This window comes from Oncorhynchus gorbuscha, linkage group LG10, assembly GCF_021184085.1.
Source record: "Oncorhynchus gorbuscha isolate QuinsamMale2020 ecotype Even-year linkage group LG10, OgorEven_v1.0, whole genome shotgun sequence".
NCBI classification, from domain to species: Eukaryota; Metazoa; Chordata; class Actinopteri; order Salmoniformes; family Salmonidae; genus Oncorhynchus; species Oncorhynchus gorbuscha.
In genome coordinates this window covers 40,260,231-40,280,688 of record NC_060182.1, presented here as the reverse complement: position 1 = coordinate 40,280,688, position 20,458 = coordinate 40,260,231, and the positions used below count along the sequence as shown (strand labels likewise).

The following is a 20,458-nucleotide window of genomic DNA, read 5'->3' as shown; positions in this document are numbered from 1 at the left end:
TGCACACAGAGTCAGTGTATACGCAACAGTTTGGGCTGCCTAATTTGCCAGAATTGTACGTATATATGACATAACATTGAAGGTTGTGCAATGTAACAGGAATATTTAGACTTATGGATGCCACCCGTTAGATAAAATACGGAACGGTTCAGTATTTCACTGAAAGAATAAACTTCTTGTTTCCGAGATCATAGTTTCCGGATTCGACCATATTAATGGCTCAAGACTCGTATTTCTGTGTTTTATCATGTTATAACTAAGTCTATGATTTGATAGAGCAGTCTGACTGAGCGATGGTAGGCACCAGCAGGCTCGTAAGCATTCATTCAAACAGCACGTCGTGCGCTTGCCAGCAGCTGTTTATGACTTCAAACCTATCAACTCCCGAGATTAGGCTGGTGTAACCGATGTGAAATGACTAGCTAGTTAGCAGGGTGTGCGCTAATAGCGTTTCAAACGTCACTCACTCTGAGACTTGGAGTAGTTGTTCCCCTTGCTCTGCATGGGTATTGCTGCTTCGAGGGTGGCTATTGTCGTCGTGTTCCTGGTTCGAGCGAGTAGAGGGACAGAAGCTATACTGTTACATTGGCAATACTAGAGTGCCTATAAAAACATCCAATAGTCAAAGGTTAATGAAATACAAATGGTATAGAGGGAAATAGTCCTAGAATAACTACAACCTAAAACCCCTCCCCGGAATATTGAAAACTCATGTTAAAAGGAACCACCAGCTTTCATATGTTCTCATGTTCTGAGCAAGGAACTGAAACGTTAGCTTTCTTACATAGCACATATTGCACTTTTACTTTCTTCTCCAACACATTGTTTTTGCATTATTTAAACCAAATTGAACATTTCATTATTTATTTGAGGCTAAATTGATTTTATTGATGTATTATATTAAGTTAAAATAAGTGTTCATTCAGTATTGTTGTAATTGTCATTATTACAAATAATAATTTATTTATTTATTTATTTATTGGTCCTCCAATAAATCGGTATCGAAAAAAATTCATAATCGGTCGACATCTAGTCACAATAAAATAATCCATAGCCTACGAAGTGCACGCTCAGAAAAGCACAGAGCAAAGTTATATTTCTAAGATAGCTGGGATGGTGTAAATAAAACTAGGCTGGGTAGTGCAAGTAGTCTGGGTAGCCATTTGATTAGATTTTCAGGAGTCTTATGGCTTGCGGGTAGAAGCTGTTCAGAAGCCTCTTGGACCAAGACTTGGTGCTCCGGTACCACTTGCCGTGCAGTAGCAGAGAGAACAGTATGACTAGAGTCTGATCATTTTTAGGGCCTTCCTCTGACACCGCCTGGTATAGAGGACCTGGATGGAAGGAAACTTGGCCCCAGTAATGTACTGGGCTGTACGCACTATCCTCTGTAGTGCCTTGCGGTCGGAGGCCCAGCAGTTGCCATACCGGGCAGTGATGCAACCCGTCAGGATTGCTCTCGATTGTGCAGCTGTAGAACCTTTTGAGGATCTGAGGACCCATGCCAAATCTTTTCAGTCTCCTGAGGGGGAATAGGTTTTTTAACCACTAGGTAGCCTAGTGGTTAGAGCGTTGGGTCAGTAACCGCAAGGTTGCTAGATCAAAACCCTGAGCTGACATGGTAAAAATCTTTCGTTCTGCCCCTGAACAAGACAGTTAACCCACTGTTCCTAGGCAGTCATTGTAAATAAGAACAAATTCTTAACTGACTTGCCTAGTTAAATAAAGGTTCAATTTAAAAAAATGTCAAATGTATAGTCTTGATCACGAGCCTCAGCTTGTTCTGCTCTTGCTGATCAAAAACTTGTTAGTGTGCTGCCTAACCAATGGCTGTGCTATGTAGGACTACAGTGGCAGTTCAGGAGGAGTCAAAGAAAATGGCAGAAAGCACAGGTCTACCCATCGTTACCTAAAGATTTAAGAAAATAAAACAGATCCTATTATATAAAATGATTGATAACTTTGCTGTTTCACAATGCTTTGTGCTACAAAAAAGCTGTATAATACCCAGGAAAGACACGACTATGATGCATATGGGGATATTGATGTTTTGTTTCTACGACATTCAGAGACAGCTACAACCATCTATAGCAGAGGAGACAGAAACTCTACTTTGCTTGGGAAGAAAAATAATTCTGCCACCATCAATTGACTAAACTATTGACTTTCTGTACATTATAAGATGTTCAAACCCAGACAGCATTTAGGTGATACACGTGTGATCTTCTCCCATTGGGTTACGCCACGGAAGAGTAGCCAGCAGTTAAAGCTTAATGTTTGAGTCGGTAAGCATACTGTGTCGGGGGTGGAAATGTAGGCCGAACTGTTGGAAGTACCATGCTCAGATTCCTAATGATGTCTCCGATGTAATTATTTGCAAACAGGGACAATTTCATTACAAACAAGACACTGAGTTGGCATTGGAGAAATATACTTCTATGAACACACAGGCCTATCTCTGTCCATTCTTGGCCTGCAATTTCAGTCATTTGTGTGGCATTAAAAAAAGATGATGCTTATATGTAAAATGAAGTAGAATTGCATTGAAATGTTTATTAAATGTTTTTATCCTCAGACCTGCAAATAAAATGATAGATTTCTGCAATGCTTTTACTATAAAGGAGATCTTTACACCCCTACTCTTGTCCACCATGGTCTGCAAACACACAACCATCAGAATTCCTGCGTTGCCATGTAGCCTAATGCTTGCAGGACAGAGAACAGCTTCTAGAACTGCACATCCAAGGCTCTGGTCTGTTCAAGAAGCAAAGGTAAACGTAGACATGTTCTCTGCTATCCACTTTGTTTTCATTATTTTGGGTATAGGGGAGGGTCATTTGTTTTGTTTTTTTCAAGCACTCAGGGATGGTTTGGTAAGTGCTATCCATCGTCATTTCAGGGAGGTCCAATTTTCTCAACGGAACCCTTATTATAAATATGTTGTAGACAAAATAATATAAAGGACAGTCTGGTAGCCTCAATAAAATAGACAAAGCTTTGTAGTTGAGCAAGTTGTTACATGCATCAAATTATTTTTTGGGGCTTAAGATTTTTTTTAAACTTGCGACTCGACTCGTTCTTAGAATGTGACTCGAGACTTGCTTGTGACGCGAATAATAGTGACCTACTCCCAACTTGGTGTACAGTAAGTGTACATTAGTGAAATTGTTTCTAGAACCGTACCGCAATTGAAAAACAATTCACGTTTAGATGGAGAATTTGGCTGTTTTGGCTTCCGGAGCCAAAAATCGCCCTTTAAACAGAACACGTAAGGTGCCTTGACTAAGGAGTAACCTTGGGCTCTTTAGTCCAATATTGGGCTATGCCTCAGCTACATTACTGGATAATGACCAGCTGGAGGCACACACACAGTACCAGGTGTAGGGTCCCCCGCAATAACATATGGCTACAGTTATTATAAAATACTACTTGAGTTAAAGCCTAAAAGCATTTAGTTTTAAATATACTTCAGTATCAAAAGTAAACGTATAGATTTCGAATTCTTTATATTAAGCAAATCAGACGGCACAATTGTCTGGTTTTAAAATATTTACGTTTAGCCTGGGGTACAATACAACATAATTTACAAACGAAGCATTTGTGTTTCCTGAGTCCGCCAGATATCAGACAGTAGGGGATGACCAGAGATGTTATCTTGATAAAGTGCGTGGATATGACCATTTCCCTGTCCGACTAAGCATTCAAAATGTAACGAGTACTTCTGGGTGTCAGGGAAAATCTATGGAGTATAAAGTACATCATTTTCGTCAGGAATGTAGTAAAGTAAAAAGTTAGCAAAAATATAAATAGTAAAGTAGCCTACGGAACCCAGATACTGCATTTTTTGTGGGGGTGTATGTGTACTTAAGTAGTTAACACCACTGCATCCATGGCATGGTTTTCATTGAACACACAAAATAGTTACAAATATTTCAACAATGTAGTTAGCACGGATGAACATCTCGCTGAAATGCTTTTATATGAGGTTAAAGTTACTTACAAACGTCTCTCGCACTCTGTTGTGGAAAAGCTGCTCTCTAACCGACACGTCGTCTACTTCCATCATACGAAACCATAACGCATGAGTTAAAATATCATAAAACGTGGCTAAAAGCGCGGTGACCGGGAGATAAAACAACAAAGCACCTCTCGCCGGTTAGAACATTGTGGCAAGCTACCTATATGTGTCATAAACTAATGCCAAAACAACGGTCATATACCCCTATTTCAACTCCACTAGCAAGCATCACGGTCCTCAGTGCGTTTTAAGCGTGCGGGGCGGGCCGTGGGCAGGGGTGGAGAAAGGGGAGAGCGGTCCAGGAGAGTGGCTAGATGTAATTTTCTTGCTGACATTTTGTTCAAGATTCGAATTTACAGTTCCATTTATGACAGTAGATTAGAACACAGCTAATTGCAAACACAACATGGGAGCGGTGGCGGTTGGGGGGACCGCACCCCCCCAATTAAATGTAAAAATCTGGTATTGATTGGTTGAATATTTCCATAGGGTATATTGTGATTGGCAGATGAGACTTCGCTGTGAGCTGATTGGTCCAAGCATTGTTTCATGCAAATTGAACACAGTGTGACACTGATATTTTTGTCAAAGTATTTTACTATAATAAAATAATACATTTCTGAAGCATAATATTGACAGGAACATGCATGTACATACATTTGTTTACTTTCCACCACTATTAAAACATTGAAAGTATTCTGTCCCAAATTACCATATTTACGCCTGTTTTATCATTGCAGTTATCCAGGAAGTGTGAATCAAGTTTATTGTGCCTATTCGGGGCCCAGAAGGCCTATCAACTTCATTGTCACCATCCAAAGTCCATTACTGATGCAATAACAATCTCTAAACCACGGAAGAATTTGTACTGCCAAGATTGATTTGTGTCGTAAGTTTGTATCTTTTACAAAATAACTCAAAATCATATTTATGTAAGTCTAATCAATGGTACACTCAATGGTAAATTCATAGAGAATTTGATATACTGCAGTGATTCATTTTGTTCAATGAAAACGGCATATTCTTGTTCTTATCAGTCCAGCTTTGTTATCATATTATGGATCGGTAGCACCCAAAGTGTACTGTTTTTACTGTTTATAATAATAGTGTGTATTATTGATCTTTTATCTCTTATTCTGTCCCTTCGTTCTTCCCATTCCTAAACATGAACAAATGTTCAGAGAGCTACACTGAACAAAAATATAAACGCAACATGTAGTGTTGGTCCCATGTTTCATGAGCTGAAGTAAAAGATCCCAGAAATGTTCCGTACACACAAAAAGCTTATTTCTCAAAAATGTTGTGCACAAATTTGTTTATATCACTGTTAGTGCGCATTTCTCCTTTGCCAAGATAATCCATCCACCTGACAGGTGTGGTTTAACAATAATCTGACTAAACAGCATAATCATTACACATGTGCACCTTTTGCAGGGAACAATAAATGGCCAAACTAAAATGTGCCGTTTTGTCACACAACACAATGCCACAGTTTTGAGGGAGTGTGCAATTGACTGCAGGAATTTCCAGCAGAGCTGCTGCCAGAGAATTGAGTGTTAATTTTCCTATGATAAGCCGCCTCCAATGTCGTTTGAGAGAATTTGGCAGTACGTCCAACCGGCCTTACAACCGCAGACCATGTGTAACCATGACAACCCAGGATCTCCACATCCGGCTTCTTCTTCGTCTGAGACCAGCCACCTAAATAGCTGATGAAACTGTGGTTTTGCAGAACCAAATCATTTTTGCACAAACTGTCAGAAACCGTCTCAAGGAAGCTCATCTGTGGGCTCGTCGTCCGCACCAGGGTCTTGACCTGACTGTAGTTCGGCGTCGTAACTGACTTCAGTGGGCAAATTTTCACCTTCGATGGCCACTGGCACTCTGGAAAGTGTGCTCTTCACAGATGAATCCCGGTTTCAACTGTACCAGGCAGATAGCAACCAGGCAGATGGCAGACAGCGTAATGTGTACTGCATCGTGTGGGGGAGCGGTTTGCTGATGTCAACGTTGTGAACTGAGTGCCCCATGGTGGCGGTGGATTATGGTATGGGCAGACATAAACTACGGACAACGAACACAATTGGATTTTATCAATGCAAATTCGAATGCACAGAGATACCGTGACGAGATCCTGAGGCCCATTGTTGTGCCATTCATCCGTCGCCATCACCTCATGTTTCAGCATGATAATTCACGGCCCCATGTCGCAAGGATCTGTACACAATTCCTGGAAACTGAAAATATCCCAGTTCTTCCATGGCCTGCATATTCACCAGACATGTCACCCATTGAGCATGTTTGGGATGCTCTGGATCGACGTGTACAACAGTGTGTTCCAGTTCCCGCCAATATTGAGCAACTTCGCACAACCATTGAAGAGGAGTGGGACAACATTCCACAGGCCCCAATCAACAGTCTGATAAACTCTATGCGAAGGAGATGTCTCGCGCTGCATGAGGCAAATGGTGGTCGCACTAGATACTGACTGGTTTTCTGATCCACACCCCTACATTGTTCTTTGACTGACAGATGCATATCTGTATTCCTGGTCATGTGAAAACCATAGATTAGGGCCCAATGAATTTATTTCAATTGACCGATTTCCTTATATGAACTGTAAGACAGTAAAATCTTTGAAATTGTTGCATGTTATGTTTGTATTTTTGTTCAGTGCTAATTACATAATTAGGCTATGATAACTGTTACATAGTTACAATGTGTGTCATATTTATTTCCTTCAATGAAGACGTGTATGTATTTCCCTGATTGCTGTGTATGTTCTCGTATATCATCGTTTTTGCTCATTACTTTCAGCCTGTGACAGAGTTAACCTTCTTTCATAAATAATCAACTTTTTGCTTATGAAATGCAGACTCTCGTCTTCAAGGATGACTGTTTTTCTTCTATAGTCCAAACGTTGATCCACTGAGATCCTATCCATCCTATCATCATGACGAAAAGTGTGACTGTCACCTATGCCTTATGGGCAATGGGTGGACCGTTGGGCCTTCATCACCTGTACTTAGGAAGAGACAGCCATGCCCTGCTATGGATGCTAACCCTTGGGGGCTTTGGAGTTGGCTGGGCCAGAGAGTTCTTTCGTATCCCTGCATATGTGGGAGAAGCCAACCGGGAGACAGTAGGAGGGTTAAGAGATAGCAAAAGGCACCCTATAGCCAGACCTCCACCTGTGAGCGTTGCCAGATTTGCTGGTCAGATTTCCGTAGGGATCTATTTCGGAACGGTGGCACTGATCGGCCTGAACTCACTGAGTTTCTTCTACCTGATTGTACTGCCGCTGTGTGTGGGCGCCGGGGTCCACCTGGTTTCCAGTGTGGGAGAGCAGACAACTGACCTACACAAGACCCTCATCGCCTGTGTCATCACCTCCCCTATCTTCTATGGCAGCACCATCTCCCCTCTGCCCATCAGTATCGCTGCCAGCGTCACAGCGTCACAGCACCGCAGGTTCAAAACCCATCCATCTTCTGGGAGTCAACAAGAACTGGGTATGTAGACCATGGCCCATGATTTGAAATCTCCAACCAACTATGTTCCACTATTACAATAGGCCAAAGTCCAGCCAAACCTGCCTATGATGGCCTTTTACAGCAAGTACTATCTATAAAGTAGGGGCGGCAGGTAGCCTAATGGTTAGAGCGTTGGACTAGTAACCGAGCTCCCTGAGCTGACAAGGTAAAAATCTGACCCTGAACAAGGCAGTTAACCCACTGTTCCGAGGCCGTCATTGTAAAAATAATTTGTTCTGAACTGACTTGCCTAGTTTCATTTTTTAATTAAAAAATTGACGTTGTTGGCCCTGGAGGCTATTACTACAAAAGACATGCAGATACTGTTGCTATATCTATAGAGTAGTAGAAAATATTGTCCTTCCTATGTTTTCAGTCATAAAAAAACACAATTTTCTCTTGGTGTCTAACGCTGAATCATCAATTCTCCTCCTTGTTACTAATATTGTGTTACTTGTATCCATATGTGTCTCTTCCTGTTGTCTATAGGTCCTCGTCTCTACCGTCTGGCCCTCGTCTGGCTGGCATTCTCAGCTCCACTGGGATACAGTATCTTCCACAACACCACAGCCACTCTCTACTACCTGTCTGACTGTGTGGCAGCCCTGCTGGACATGTTCTGGTTCTTTCCCTGGCTCCGCTCGGTGGTGGAGTATTTCCTGCTGCTACCCTACAGGTACAACCATAACTAGAAACAAACAAACATACAGACAATCAAATATAATAATAATAATAATAATAATAATATAAGTTTAAGAAGTTGCTGAATTGATCTTTTTAGGGATAGGATTTTGTTCTTGTTTATGTTTGAGTATGAACCCAGGAAGATTAGTCCTGAGGCTGGTGGGAGGAGCTATAGGAGGACTGGCTCATTGTAATGGCTATAATGGGATATATAGAATTGAGTCAAACGTGGTTTCCATATGTTTGATGTGTTTGATACCTTTTCATTAATTCCATTCCAGCCATTACAATGATCCCGTCCTCCTATAGCTCCCCCTACCAGCCTCCTCTGGTCCGATGTATAATGAGTATCTTTCAAACCTAAACTGAACTAAACTAAAACTAATAGGATACTGGGTGCTTTCACGGGCTGGGGCCCCTCGGAGGAGAGCTGGAGGAAGGTTTTGGAGATCCTGCTCACAGAGCGCAGTCAGAGGGAGAGAGAGGCACTGCAAGTGAGTATGACTGTGTAACATTGAAACATTGAGCTATAGCAGAGGGGTCCATACCATTGATGTTGCTGCCCCTGGGGTAGTTACCATAGCAATATCCAATCGATGTGGCTGCCTTTGTGAGGTTACAACCGCAATAATGCAGTCAAATCCTATTGATGCTGCTGGTTGGCTCGATTTTCTGTATTTCAATGAGCATGCCCTACTATGCCTGCCCCATGCTGTACAGGTCTGTGTTGTGTTACAGATGTTGTCAGTGAATAAGGAGGCTTCTATGGATGAGATAACACATAGCTACAGAGAGCTGGTGAAGGTGTGGCACCCAGACCAAACCCTGGCAGCAAGATGGAAGAGGCACAGAAGATGTTTATACAGATCCAAGAAGCCTATGAGACTCTGCTCAGAGGACAGAAGCCTGAGCATCGAAATAAATGATTTCCCTGCTCGACCCGTCAACCCAAATGCCAATGACGTGGCACGGACTTGTTCGTCCGCTCACAGGATCAATTGTCATCATGTGTTTTATCCAAGCCAAGAAGGGATACTTTCTAGATGCAGATTACATTTTGTCGTAGCCAGGTTGCTCTCTTTTTTTTAATGATATGTATTTTATTTTCTCAGACAAACATGTCACACGGGTTCTTATAACAGGATTACAGCAGCATAGCAATATTGTAAAACAATTTCAAGCTGTTAGACAGCTGTACATTGGGGTTGATGTTAAAACATATGTTCTGTATACAACTTCTTGATAATAGTGACTCCAATATTATGGTTGCTCTCTTATAATGACAAAAATAAATTGCTTCCACCTTGTGGTGAATTGTAGAACGCCATCTATAATGACTGTCAATTATTATAATAGAAAAATGCCCAAACATCACACCTTTCTGATTTAAAATACGTACTTTTTGGTGCCTCAATAAATCTGCTGTTTTCCACATCTTTAATTAGCTTGTGCATCGATGTTTTCGGCAATCACTGGCTACTGATCAGGTTATAGTCGTCTTCCCTAGAAGTTGCATGTTTCAACTAATGGTTGCGTGCCACGTCATCGACTGTGCAGTCGGACACCAAATTGCTATAACTTTTGATGTGGTTAGCCAGTGGGTAAAACCTATCCAGGCGTTGCAAGACCTGGTATGCGTCAGCAACGCCTGGGCAGAGGAACGCGCCCAATCTGTTGTAGGCTATTCGGCCTGTATGCCAGCGGTCAGTGCTATCCGTGTTCCTTGGGACGTCCCTACCCTATAAACCATAACTCTTACCCATTTTACGTTTCAACTTCAATGGTTTATGGACGTCCCAAGGATCCCGGATTGCATCGGGCCCAATATGGGCCCGGAAGTTGTCAGGTAAAATTTATATCCGGAGATGCTGCCGTCGCCAGAGACAACAAACAGATATTCTGACATTTAAAAACGACAACAATAGTCGTTCGTCAGGTAAGGAAGAGGGTGATGCACTTGTTAACAACAGCGTTTTGTCAAAGAAAGTGACATTTTGGCATGGATATGTTTCGGGCTAGTTCAGGTGGACAGCATTTCGTCGGGTGGTGGGTGCCATAGCAACGTCTCAGAAGAAACATTATTCCGCTAGTTTGACTGACATGTCATTTTCGGATGACAGCTGCATCAATCGGGGAAGTGCCCATCTAAATGGCATTTGTGTTGACTTTTGATGCTTGTTTGCACCAATATTTATTTATCGCGTCCTTTATTAACCTGTCACGTTCCATCATCAACTTGTTCCATCAAAGCCAGCACAGTGACATGGCAACACGAAACGAATGTCAGGGGTATATTCATTCCGCCGATTCTGTTGAAAAACGTTTCTTAAACGGAACGAAAAGGGGAGGGACCTACTTGAATTTGTCCAACAGAAACTCTCGTTTTGCTCTGTTTGCTTCCGTTTGGATCTAAAGAGTTAACGCTTTCCATAATTAATTCACCCAATGAATATCTTCCATTAATATGATTGGCGCACCGGCGGTACCAAAGGCTGGGGGGTAGACCGTCCATCCCCTTGCTGATGGATGGATAGCTTTATATTGGCCTCACCAGGATCACTCAGTAACCAAAATGTTACATTTGGGTTTGATTAGAAGATCCATGTAACATTTAAAATACATGAAAATAATACAATGCTATGATTGATTTACTTATCATGATGATAAACCAGAGAAATGTGATAAAACATGTACTCCACATTTCCTGGGTCTGTGGTGGAGGAGGGAGGAGAGTTCAAGTGTCACACTTCAGCACTGACTATAAATGTTGAACTTCTGTGCATTTCCTGGCAACTGAGTATAGGTGATCTAGATAGACTAGAGAAAATAGCCAGTTAGACAGACAATACAAACTTGTGTCAAACAATCTATTACTGCATTTACTGCAGTCAGATATTTGAAAAAGAAAGCTGCCATAAGGAATATATTTAACATGGTGAGCATCATACAATTGTACCCCAAATGGCATCAATTTGAATGACAAGTGAGCATGCTCAAGATGAACAATTGTTGTATGCTAGAATATCTCATGAGTGGGACCACATCATTGCTCTGACTTGTCTGTTTTTCTCTCTGTGCCATAGTCAGCTGGTGAGAGAATGAATGCTGATGACTGCAATGGATTTTCACATATGTCAGGTATGGAAAAAACAGTGGGTGTTTCTTGTTCTACCAAGTCTTATTCCAATAAGTATTTTTTAGAAGTAACACAATCGGTCTAATTATATTTAGGCCTGGTTCAATACATGAAATACAAGTGCATACTGTGTGTGTGTATGCGTGTGTGCGTACGTACGTGTGTCTTCACAGGCAGTGGAGGAGAGTCGGCAAAGGAGCGAGGTGATTTCTGTGGAGGTCTGAGGGTTCCAACATTGACCACTCCAAACTGTAAACAGTCCTCTCCAAACAGATCTCTTAGTGGTCAGTCATTGCTATACACTGAGTGTACAAAACAATAACACCTTCCTAGTATTGAGTGGCAACCCCTCCCCCTTCCCCCTTTTGCCTTCAGAACAGCCTCAATTCATCGGGGCATGGACTCGACAAGGTGTCAAAAGTGTTCCACAGGGATGCTGGCCCATGTTGACTCCAATGCTTCCCACAGTTGTGTCAAGTTGGCTGGATGTTCTTTGGGTGGTGGACCATTTTTGATACACAAGGGAAAAGTTGAGTGTGGAAAAACCCAGCAGCGTTGCAGTTCTTCACAAATGGGTGTACTACTACCGTAACCCATTCAAAGGCACTTAAATATTTTGTCTTGCTCATTCAACCTCTGAATGGCACACACACACTCCATGTCTCAATTATCTCAAGGCTTAAAAATCCTTCTTTAACCTGTCTCCTCCCCTTCATCTACACTGATTTGAAGTGAATTGAAGTAACATCAATAAGGGATGATAGTTTTCACCTAGATCCACCTGGTCAATCTATGTCATTGAAAAAGCAGGTGTTCTTAATGTTTTGTATACTCAATGTTTGTCTCCTATCCATGATCTCGGTAACCTATTGACTGTACTGTATTTAATATATCACATGCAAAACTGACTGAAAGAACACTGGCAGTTATCTCCCTTGAGGAATTATTTTACGATACATTTTTATTGGTATTTCAATATATAAAGACTTACTTCAGTGCAATTTAAGAAATAGGTTTCCGTATGCTAAGCTCTGATGATTATTAACAAAGCGTCTCTCGCCTGTCTCCACTTTCCTTAGTGAGCACCATTAAGGTAGAACTCTACAGTGACAATGAGTCTGCAGGTTCTCCACAGCCAGAGAGAAGAGATGGAGAGAGGGATGATGACAGAGGGGACAAGACAGAAGAGGGGAGTGGGGTATGGGGGGGACCAGGAAAGGGTTACGGGGAGCTGGCCAGTCCTCAGCCTGCATCTGCCGGTCCCATCCGACTGCCCAATTGTAAGCTCCAATGTGACGTGTGTGGAATGGTCTGCATAGGGCCCAATGTACTAACAGTGCACAAACGCAGCCACACAGGTGAGGATGGATAGACTGCAGGTTAGACCTCATAGACCACACTCCTTTGGCTTAGCTGTAAAAATAGTGATTCGATATGGATCGACTAACTTGCTACAACTTGGTAGTATTGACATGGATAACGAGGTGTGTGTGTGTGTGTGTGTGTCAGGTGAGCGTCCATTCCAGTGTAACCAGTGTGGAGCCTCCTTCACCCAGAAGGGGAACCTGCTGCGCCACACAAAGCTGCACTCTGGAGAGAAACCCTTTAAATGTCCCTTCTGTAACTACGCCTGTCGCCGCCGGGACGCACTCTCTGGACACATCCGCACACACACTGGTAAGACACAGTAGCCTGCTTTCTAATGTCAAGCCAGGAAACTGGTGAGACCAGAAGGGGAATAGTGCCTCTACCAGCCTCAGTCCCATTGTGTTGTAACAAGGTATTAGCTCACTATGTAATGTAAGAGTATTGTAATACCATCACTTCTCAGTATTAGGTGTCTGCACTTCGTACTACATTTTTATCATATTGCATCTAGAAAAAGTACAAATCTATAGCACAATGCAAGTGATTGCATTAGAAAAGTCAATTTAGCTCTAGAGTGGGGCTCAGAGGAAATAGATAACTATTGTCTTTACAGGAATGTAAGTTACCACATGTGCAAGAAATGACATTTAAAAGTATTCAAAACAGGATGTCCTGTTGGTGTTTTTCAATTTAATGTAGACATGTATTCAACAGTTGTTGATAGAGACAGGCAAGCCCTGGTGGGTCTCTGCCTTGCTGTTCTGAACAAATAGGTTCATTTTCGAAGAAAGCAAACTTGCACAACGTCAGATTTCGGTGAAATGACGTCAGTTTCTCCGACTGCTTGGTAAGGTGGAACGTTGCGGTGGAGAGTTGAGTGTTTTTTAACATCGTAGGCGTGGAACAGAGAACAACTTCGGGAATTCACGGAGAAGGGGGAGTACATAGTGTAACGACTAGGTCATGAACTAGTACTGAATGATTGAATAAAACTCATTATGCACAACTACATGTATCTTTTTATTTGACTTACTTGCAGGAATAACTAACTTCCCTAGGAAACAATCAGTAGTTTTGTCATATTTTGTAGACCTCATTTTACCAAAACAGACCAAAAGAGAAGGATGCATTTACCCATTGATTGACCCATGAATTGCTGTGTTTCTGTGCTGCAGTGCCCTCTCTGACAGTGGGTAAACTTTACAAATGCAGTTACTGTGGTCGTAGCTACAAGCAGCAGAGTACCCTGGAGGAACACCTTGAACGCAGCCACAACTACTTAAAGAGTCTACAGAACAATCAGCCAGCACTCAGCACTTTCCCCACTACACAGGGTAACATACACACACATCGTAATGTGAAATGTACAGGGTAACACACATTGACTCTGTCATCATCCACACGACACAAACATGCTGAAATGCACTTTGCGCCTTCATGTTGTGCTAGTTCAATCTGAGCTCACTGGCCCAGTCAATGTACTGTGGCCCAGAAGACTGTTTTTCCAGTATTATGTCAATGTATTTGAACAGATTATCCTATGTTTTGTGTAGGGGAGGAGTCCCCAGGCATGGAGCTGATCCCTGAACCAGAGCCTGTCCTCCAGCCGTCCACTGAAAAACAGTCCTCCGTACACAGGCTGGTCAACGGCGTCACCAAACGAAAGAGGTCCACACCACAGAAGTTTCTGGGTGAGTTTTCTCCTGTTTATATATTTCCATGTTCCTGAAGCCCAACATTGCTTTAACATGATGATAAGTCCTATGAACCTGAGGTCGTCAACCCTGATGTGTCCTTTTCTTTACAGGAGAAAAGCACATGAGGCTCAACAACCGTGATCTACCTTATGAACCATCACCTGGCCCTGAAGAGGATAAGAATGGAGACCTGCACTCTGACCTTGATGGAGAAGCTGGTGCTACAGGGTTAGCAGGGATTGGGGGCAGGTTCCTCCGCAAGTGTGGAGGTGGTGAGGACCCTGGGTATAAGCCCCCTCAGCTGGCCCTGTCCTACCCTGCCTGCCTGTCCGACTCCAGCCCAGTCATCAGCTCTGTTTACACCCACCGGACTCCTCTGGGTCCCCAGGTCAATGGTGGAGCTGGAGATGTGGCCGTGTCTGTGGAGCTCGCTGGACGGGAAGCAGGCGAAGGACACAAGAACGTTCCCTCATGTCACAGCAACATCCACAGCCTCACTGTCAGCAACGGCCCCAGCAACGGCCCCAGCCACGGCTGCCACGATTTCAAAGACAAGTCCGACACAGAGAGCACAGCAGAGGAGCAGCAGAGCACCAGGGTTACAGCTCCAACCAGAAACTCCAACAACCCCCACCTCCTCCCTCATCTACATTACCCAACCCCAGGCCTGCTCCGCAGCCGCACCCATCTCCGTCCCAACCCCAGTCAGGCCAACGACCCAGACATAGAAAGGGAGAGAGGAGACAGGGCCTGCCCCGTGCCCATCGACACCACCATCCCAACTAGGGTGAAGGGATCGAGGACCCCCGGTTTAGGGTCACCCTCCATCTCCAGGGAGGCTTCTATACAGGTGGTGGACGGGGAGGGGCGAGCAGTGCGGTCATTCCGCTGTGAGCACTGTCGCATGTTCTTCCTGGACCACGTAATGTTCACCATCCACATGGGCTGCCATGGCTTCCGCCAGCCCTTCCAGTGCAACGTCTGTGGGCACCACAGCCAGGGCCGTTACCAGTTCACCTCGCACATCATCCGCGGGGAGCACCAGGTGGGCTGACGAGGGGAGTTAAAGGGGAGATTCGGTCCCAACTTGGCCCTAACCCTTCCCCTTCAATGTTTACACAAATCTGAAGGGTCTGGATTGGGATAATCGGTGTACTGGTGGAGCTTTCTCTGTATTGCTTCCACCTTACAGATCTATTCACATCATTAAGGCCAAGGGTAGAGGTGGGAGCGAATTGGGACTGGCTAGGGAGGGAGGGAGGTGTCTGCTGCTTTAAGAAGACATGGGCTCAGGTTTGTTCTGCACCACGTTACACAGAGACAGACACACATTGCCTTAACTGTTACATAGCAGCAAACCGTTAATTTAATTATTTTTTTAGAGTACGTGATCATGTGTAAAGGAGATTATGATGAACGTAAAATATCCTGTTTAAGGGCACTTCAATATTTTAGGTGACGTGGATCGTTTACTGTGGATGGTTACAGATTTCAGGGGTGGAGAAGTAGAGAGTTAATAGGAGCCTTGTAATTTACGGTGCAGATCAGACTCTTGAACCATCTGGTGATAGATAGGAGTTGACTGAGGTGGTCATTGCGATTGAGGATTGCACTTTTAGATTCTTTGCTTAAATGTGATATTAGTGTGAAGTGAAAATGACTTTTACCTTTGGAGGGTTTTGTTGTCTGAGATTGCTGTAAAGCACTGATAAATTATATTGTAACGCTTTAAATTATGACTTTGTATAAGAATGCTCTGCACACCAGATGAACAGTGTTTTATAGGATTTTCTTAATGAGACGGGCCATCTACAGAACTGGGTAATGTATTGGTCTGTCCCTCCACTTAAAATGGGTGCTTTATTGACCATATTGTGACTGACAATATGTCATGTCTTGTAATCTCCATCCCAATTTTACAGAGGTGACTCGATGTCAACTTCCACAGAATGTTGTAATTTTGCACTGAATGGCCCAGGAAACGAGGACTACTTTGATGGGTAGACTCCATTTGCACAAATGGAAACTGAATAGTGAGAAAAGCACTTAAAAAAATATTTCAGTCTATCGAAGTTTCTCTACTTTTGTATAGTTATGTGAATATATGTATGTTGTAGTGTGCGTTTAGCATAGTTTTGGTAGATGTGGTCAGCTATATCCCAAATCTTGTCCAGCCACAGCACAAGCAGCCCATTATTAATCCAGAAAATGTTACCTCCTGCGATTTTAAAGCAACCGAAAACCTCTAAATGCATTTGAGTTTTTGCAGTGTGTGAAGTGTACAATGTTTGAGACCAAATTCAGTGTTTTATGTGAAATGTTTAGTCTTTGTTTGCATCCTCCTGTGAAAAATGACAAACAAATGTATTGGTAAAAAACTCTAATCAAATTGTACTATGAATGCACTTGATGTACATAGGATAATTATAGGACGTATGAATGTGCTTATCAGTTTCTCATTAATTTATCCTTTCCACTGTGTGATGACAAATGAATTATGTATGAACTGTGAAGTAACCTCAAGCACCAACAGAGCAATCAGGGTTGCCAGGTTTTGCTCAAATCTGTAGCCCAATGACCAGAAAACACCCCCCCAAAAGGACTGAAAACTAGGCCAACATTTTTTTTACAGCAAGAGAAGAGTTTCCACATTTATACAATAAAACTATTTTTTCATTATGTTATCAAGCCAATAAAGAAGGAAAATCAACAAATCAACGTAACTTGTAACTACGTTAGAAGCTAAGTCGTTTTTTAAAAATCAAAATAATATTTTTTCCGAATAAACTCATTTGAATAATTCGCAAGAGAAATGATCATTTGTCCTTATTAAACTCGCCAGATAATTTTCTATCAATGGCTGTCGATTTAATTTATTTGACTGCTATGATTAAGCAATAAGGCACGAGGGGTATGGTATATGGCCAATATACCACGGCTAAGGGCTGTTCTTAAGCTTGACTAAACGCGGAGTGCCTGGATACAGACGTTAGCCGTGGTATATTGGCCATATACACAAACCCCCAGGGTGCCTTATTACTTTTATAAACTGGTTACCAACATAAAAGTACATTTTTGTCATACCCATGGTATACAGTCTGTTATACCATGGCTTTTAGCCAATCAGCATTCAGGGCTCAAACCCCATTTTATAATTGTAAATAATTCCCTTTTGCGCATGTGCATAACTATAGATATATCCGATTGGAGAGTTTGAGTGATGAATGTTGTACAGAGGATCTCAATCTCTGAGCAAAAAAAAACTTTAAAAAAAACAAATGTTTTCTGGCAATTGTGCCATTATTATGTGCCATATGATTTTAAGACTACAAAGAGTAATAAATGGCCTATTTAGCAGATTGACTTGTCATTTCAATAGGCATAGGCTACAGACTAATATCTGGGTTTATGATTGTAATTAAAGTTTGCCATGGTTTGCTTAGATAGATGTAGGTTGCCTATAGCATAGCTCCTGATAGGCCTACATCTTAATTCAGATAGTCTACAGTAGCCAGTGGTGGAAAAAGTACCCAATTATCATACTTGAATAAAAGTAAAGATACCTTAATAGAAAATGCCTCAAGTAAAAGTGAAAGTCACCCAGTAAAATCCTACTTTAGTAAAATGTTTTAAATATACTTAATTATTAAAAGTAACTGTAATTGCTAAAATATACTTAAGTATAAAAAGAAAAAGGATAAATCATTTCAAATTCCTTATATTAAGCAAACCAGACAGCACAATTTTCTTGTTTTTAAATGTACAGATAGCCAGGGGCAAACTCCAACACATAATTTACAATTAAAGCATTTTTTGACTGTGAGCAACTGTACTTCCTCAGTGGTCAGAGGCCAGATTGGATGAACCAGTGCCCTTATTTGGGTGTAGGGCCTGATTAGAGCCTGGATTTTGAGGTGCCGTTCCCCTCACAGCTCCGTCAAGCACCATGGTCTTGTAATGCATTCAAAATGTAAGCCAGTGGAGAGAGCTTTTGGGTGTCAGGAGAAACTATAAGGTTGAACATTATTTACTTCAGGAATGAGTTGAAGTAAATGTAAAAGTCATCAAAAATATAAATAGTAAAGTACAGATACAAAAAACGACTTAAGTAGTACTTTAAAGGTATTTTCATGTTGTAGAGCATGAACTTTACACCACTGACAGTAGCCTAGGAAAAATGTCCAGGCATGATGTCTTAGCACTCTGGGAGGAGGACACAATGGAGTTGTCAACCGTGATGGCGAGATCATGGAACGGGCAGTCCTTCCCCGGGAGGAAGAGCAGCTCCGTCTTGCCGAAGTTCAGCTTGAGATGGTGATCCGTCATCCACACTGATATGTCTGCTAGACATGCAGAGATGCGTGTCGTCCAGCCACCTGGTCATGAAGGGGGAAAGGGAAGATTAATTGTGTGTCGTCTGCATAGCACCAGCAACTCCTGTGAGGTGGGCCAAGGACTTGTGCAGAATGCGAGGGCCTAAACAGAGGTTGGGGGACCAGGTGAGAGCAAGGTGAGGAGACAGATTCTCCGAGACATTGGTGGAGCTGGCTTCAGGTAGGGCAATCCAAGTGGGCCGCGCCAGAGATGCAGCCACCAATTGGAGAGGCAGTTTCTCCCATAGGTCTAGAAGGATGAGAGCAGAGGAGATTAGCTTTAGCGGTGCGGAGCGCCTCTGTGATACAGAGAAGAGCAGTCTCAGTTGAATGACTAGTCTTGAAACCTGACTGATTTGGATCAAGAAGGTCATTCTGAGAGAGATAGCAGAGCTGACTATGACAGTTCAAGAGTTTTGGAGAAAAAGAAAGAAGGGATACTGGTCTGTAGTTGTTAACATCGGAGGGATTTATTTTTTCAGAAGGGTGCAAAATAAGCTCTCTTGAAGACACCTACAAACAAGTCAAGATTTCTGGCTCTCACAGACCTCCGTAAATGGTCTGGAGAAGAAGAGGCTAGGGTCCTCTTGTTGGGCCTCCAAGACGCGAGATTTCATCTGGAGAGAATGGCAAAGAGTTTGAACTTGGTATCAGTGTAAAAGACACCTGTCCACAACCTCAAACAGTCACACTCCAAACTCCAAAATGGCCAAGACTGCAGAAGGGAGGAGTCAAGGAGGATTCACCAGAAAGAAGGTGGCAAAGAGCTTCCTAGGGTTAGAGGCAGATGCTTGAAATTTAGAGTGGTAGAAAGTGGTTTTAGCAGCAGAGACAGAGGAGGAAAATGTAGAGAGGAGGGAGCGAAAGCAGGCGAGTTTTCCTCCATTTCCGTGCCCGGAGCCCTGGTTTGAAGAAATCAACTGTGGGAGCAATTATTAGGAAATGGAAGACATACAAGACCAAAGGATAATCTCCCTCGATCTGGGGCTTGAGGAGGCAGAATCTCAGGAGATAGGTTGGAGAAGGTCAGAGGGAAGATGATCAAAGAACGAGTGAGCAAAAATCCCAGAACCATCCGACGGGGGACAGTGAAGTGTTGGACCTGCAGAGAGCTGGGATCAAAGTAACAAAGACTACCATCAGCAAGGGCATTGAAGACAATGGCTGGGTCTTTCCGCAACAGTTATGGAAGAACAGCATCTAGTAAAGATGAGGTCGAGCGCCCGCCTTGTGAGTAGGAGGGGAAGGTGAGAGGGTGAGGTCAAAAGAGGAGAGGATTTCAAGAAGGAGGCTGAGAGTGAGTCAAAGGTAGATGTCCAGATTAAACCCCAGAAAATATTTGGAAAGGAGTTGATCAATGCATCAAGCTCATTGAAAAGCCCGAGGGGAAACATCAATGACTAGAGGAGATCTGCATGGAGGAATGGGACAGCAAAATACAAGCAACAGTGGGTGAAAACCACTTGGGAAGACTTACAGAAACCACCCCGCTTGAAGCTCTCTGTCATTATCAAAAGTAACTGTAATTGCTAAAATATACTTAAGTATAAAAAGAAAAAGGATAAATCATTTCAAATTCCTTATATTAAGCAAACCAGACAGCACAATTTTAAAAAACAAGAAATACTTATTTTCCACCATAATTTGCA

At 42.6% G+C, this 20,458-nt stretch overlaps 3 protein-coding genes across 3 annotated transcripts in view; 2 read left to right on the top strand and 1 right to left on the bottom strand.

Moving 5' to 3' along the window:
• lmbr1l (limb development membrane protein 1-like) overlaps positions 1–4,425 on the bottom strand; it is a 34,387-nt gene extending 29,962 nt beyond the window's left edge. The window contains exon 1 of the mRNA XM_046366085.1: positions 4,001–4,425. Coding sequence (XP_046222041.1) covers positions 4,001–4,066 — 66 coding nt within the window. The 5' untranslated portion in view covers positions 4,067–4,425. The remainder of the gene's footprint in view (positions 1–4,000) is intronic.
• A 343-nt stretch (positions 4,426–4,768) lies between these two features.
• Positions 4,769–9,182, top strand: dnajc22 (DnaJ (Hsp40) homolog, subfamily C, member 22). The gene is given in 6 exon segments (XM_046366086.1): positions 4,769–4,907; positions 6,894–7,530; positions 8,041–8,227; positions 8,624–8,729; positions 8,974–9,063; positions 9,066–9,182. Coding segments are annotated over 5 exon segments (1,038 nt in total). The 5' UTR covers positions 4,769–4,907; positions 6,894–6,971; the 3' UTR covers positions 9,162–9,182.
• Positions 9,183–9,861: 679 nt separating this feature from the next.
• Positions 9,862–17,640, top strand: LOC124045159 (zinc finger protein Eos-like). Its single transcript, XM_046364402.1, has 8 exons — positions 9,862–10,171; positions 11,319–11,373; positions 11,545–11,655; positions 12,451–12,729; positions 12,881–13,048; positions 13,915–14,073; positions 14,293–14,430; positions 14,547–17,640. Exons 2-8 carry the CDS (start codon positions 11,334–11,336, stop codon positions 15,488–15,490), a joined length of 1,839 nt encoding a protein of 612 aa, XP_046220358.1. The 5' UTR covers positions 9,862–10,171; positions 11,319–11,333; the 3' UTR covers positions 15,491–17,640.
• Positions 17,641–20,458: the final 2,818 nt, after the last annotated feature.

Coding starts and splice junctions, on each gene's coding strand:
- LOC124045159 (XM_046364402.1), top strand. CDS start 11,334: ATGAATGCTGATGACTGCAATGGATTTTCACATATGTCAG. Junction 11,374..11,544: donor TGGATTTTCACATATGTCAG/GTATGGAAAAAA, acceptor GTGTCTTCACAG/GCAGTGGAGGAGAGTCGGCA. Junction 14,431..14,546: donor CACACCACAGAAGTTTCTGG/GTGAGTTTTCTC, acceptor TTTTCTTTACAG/GAGAAAAGCACATGAGGCTC.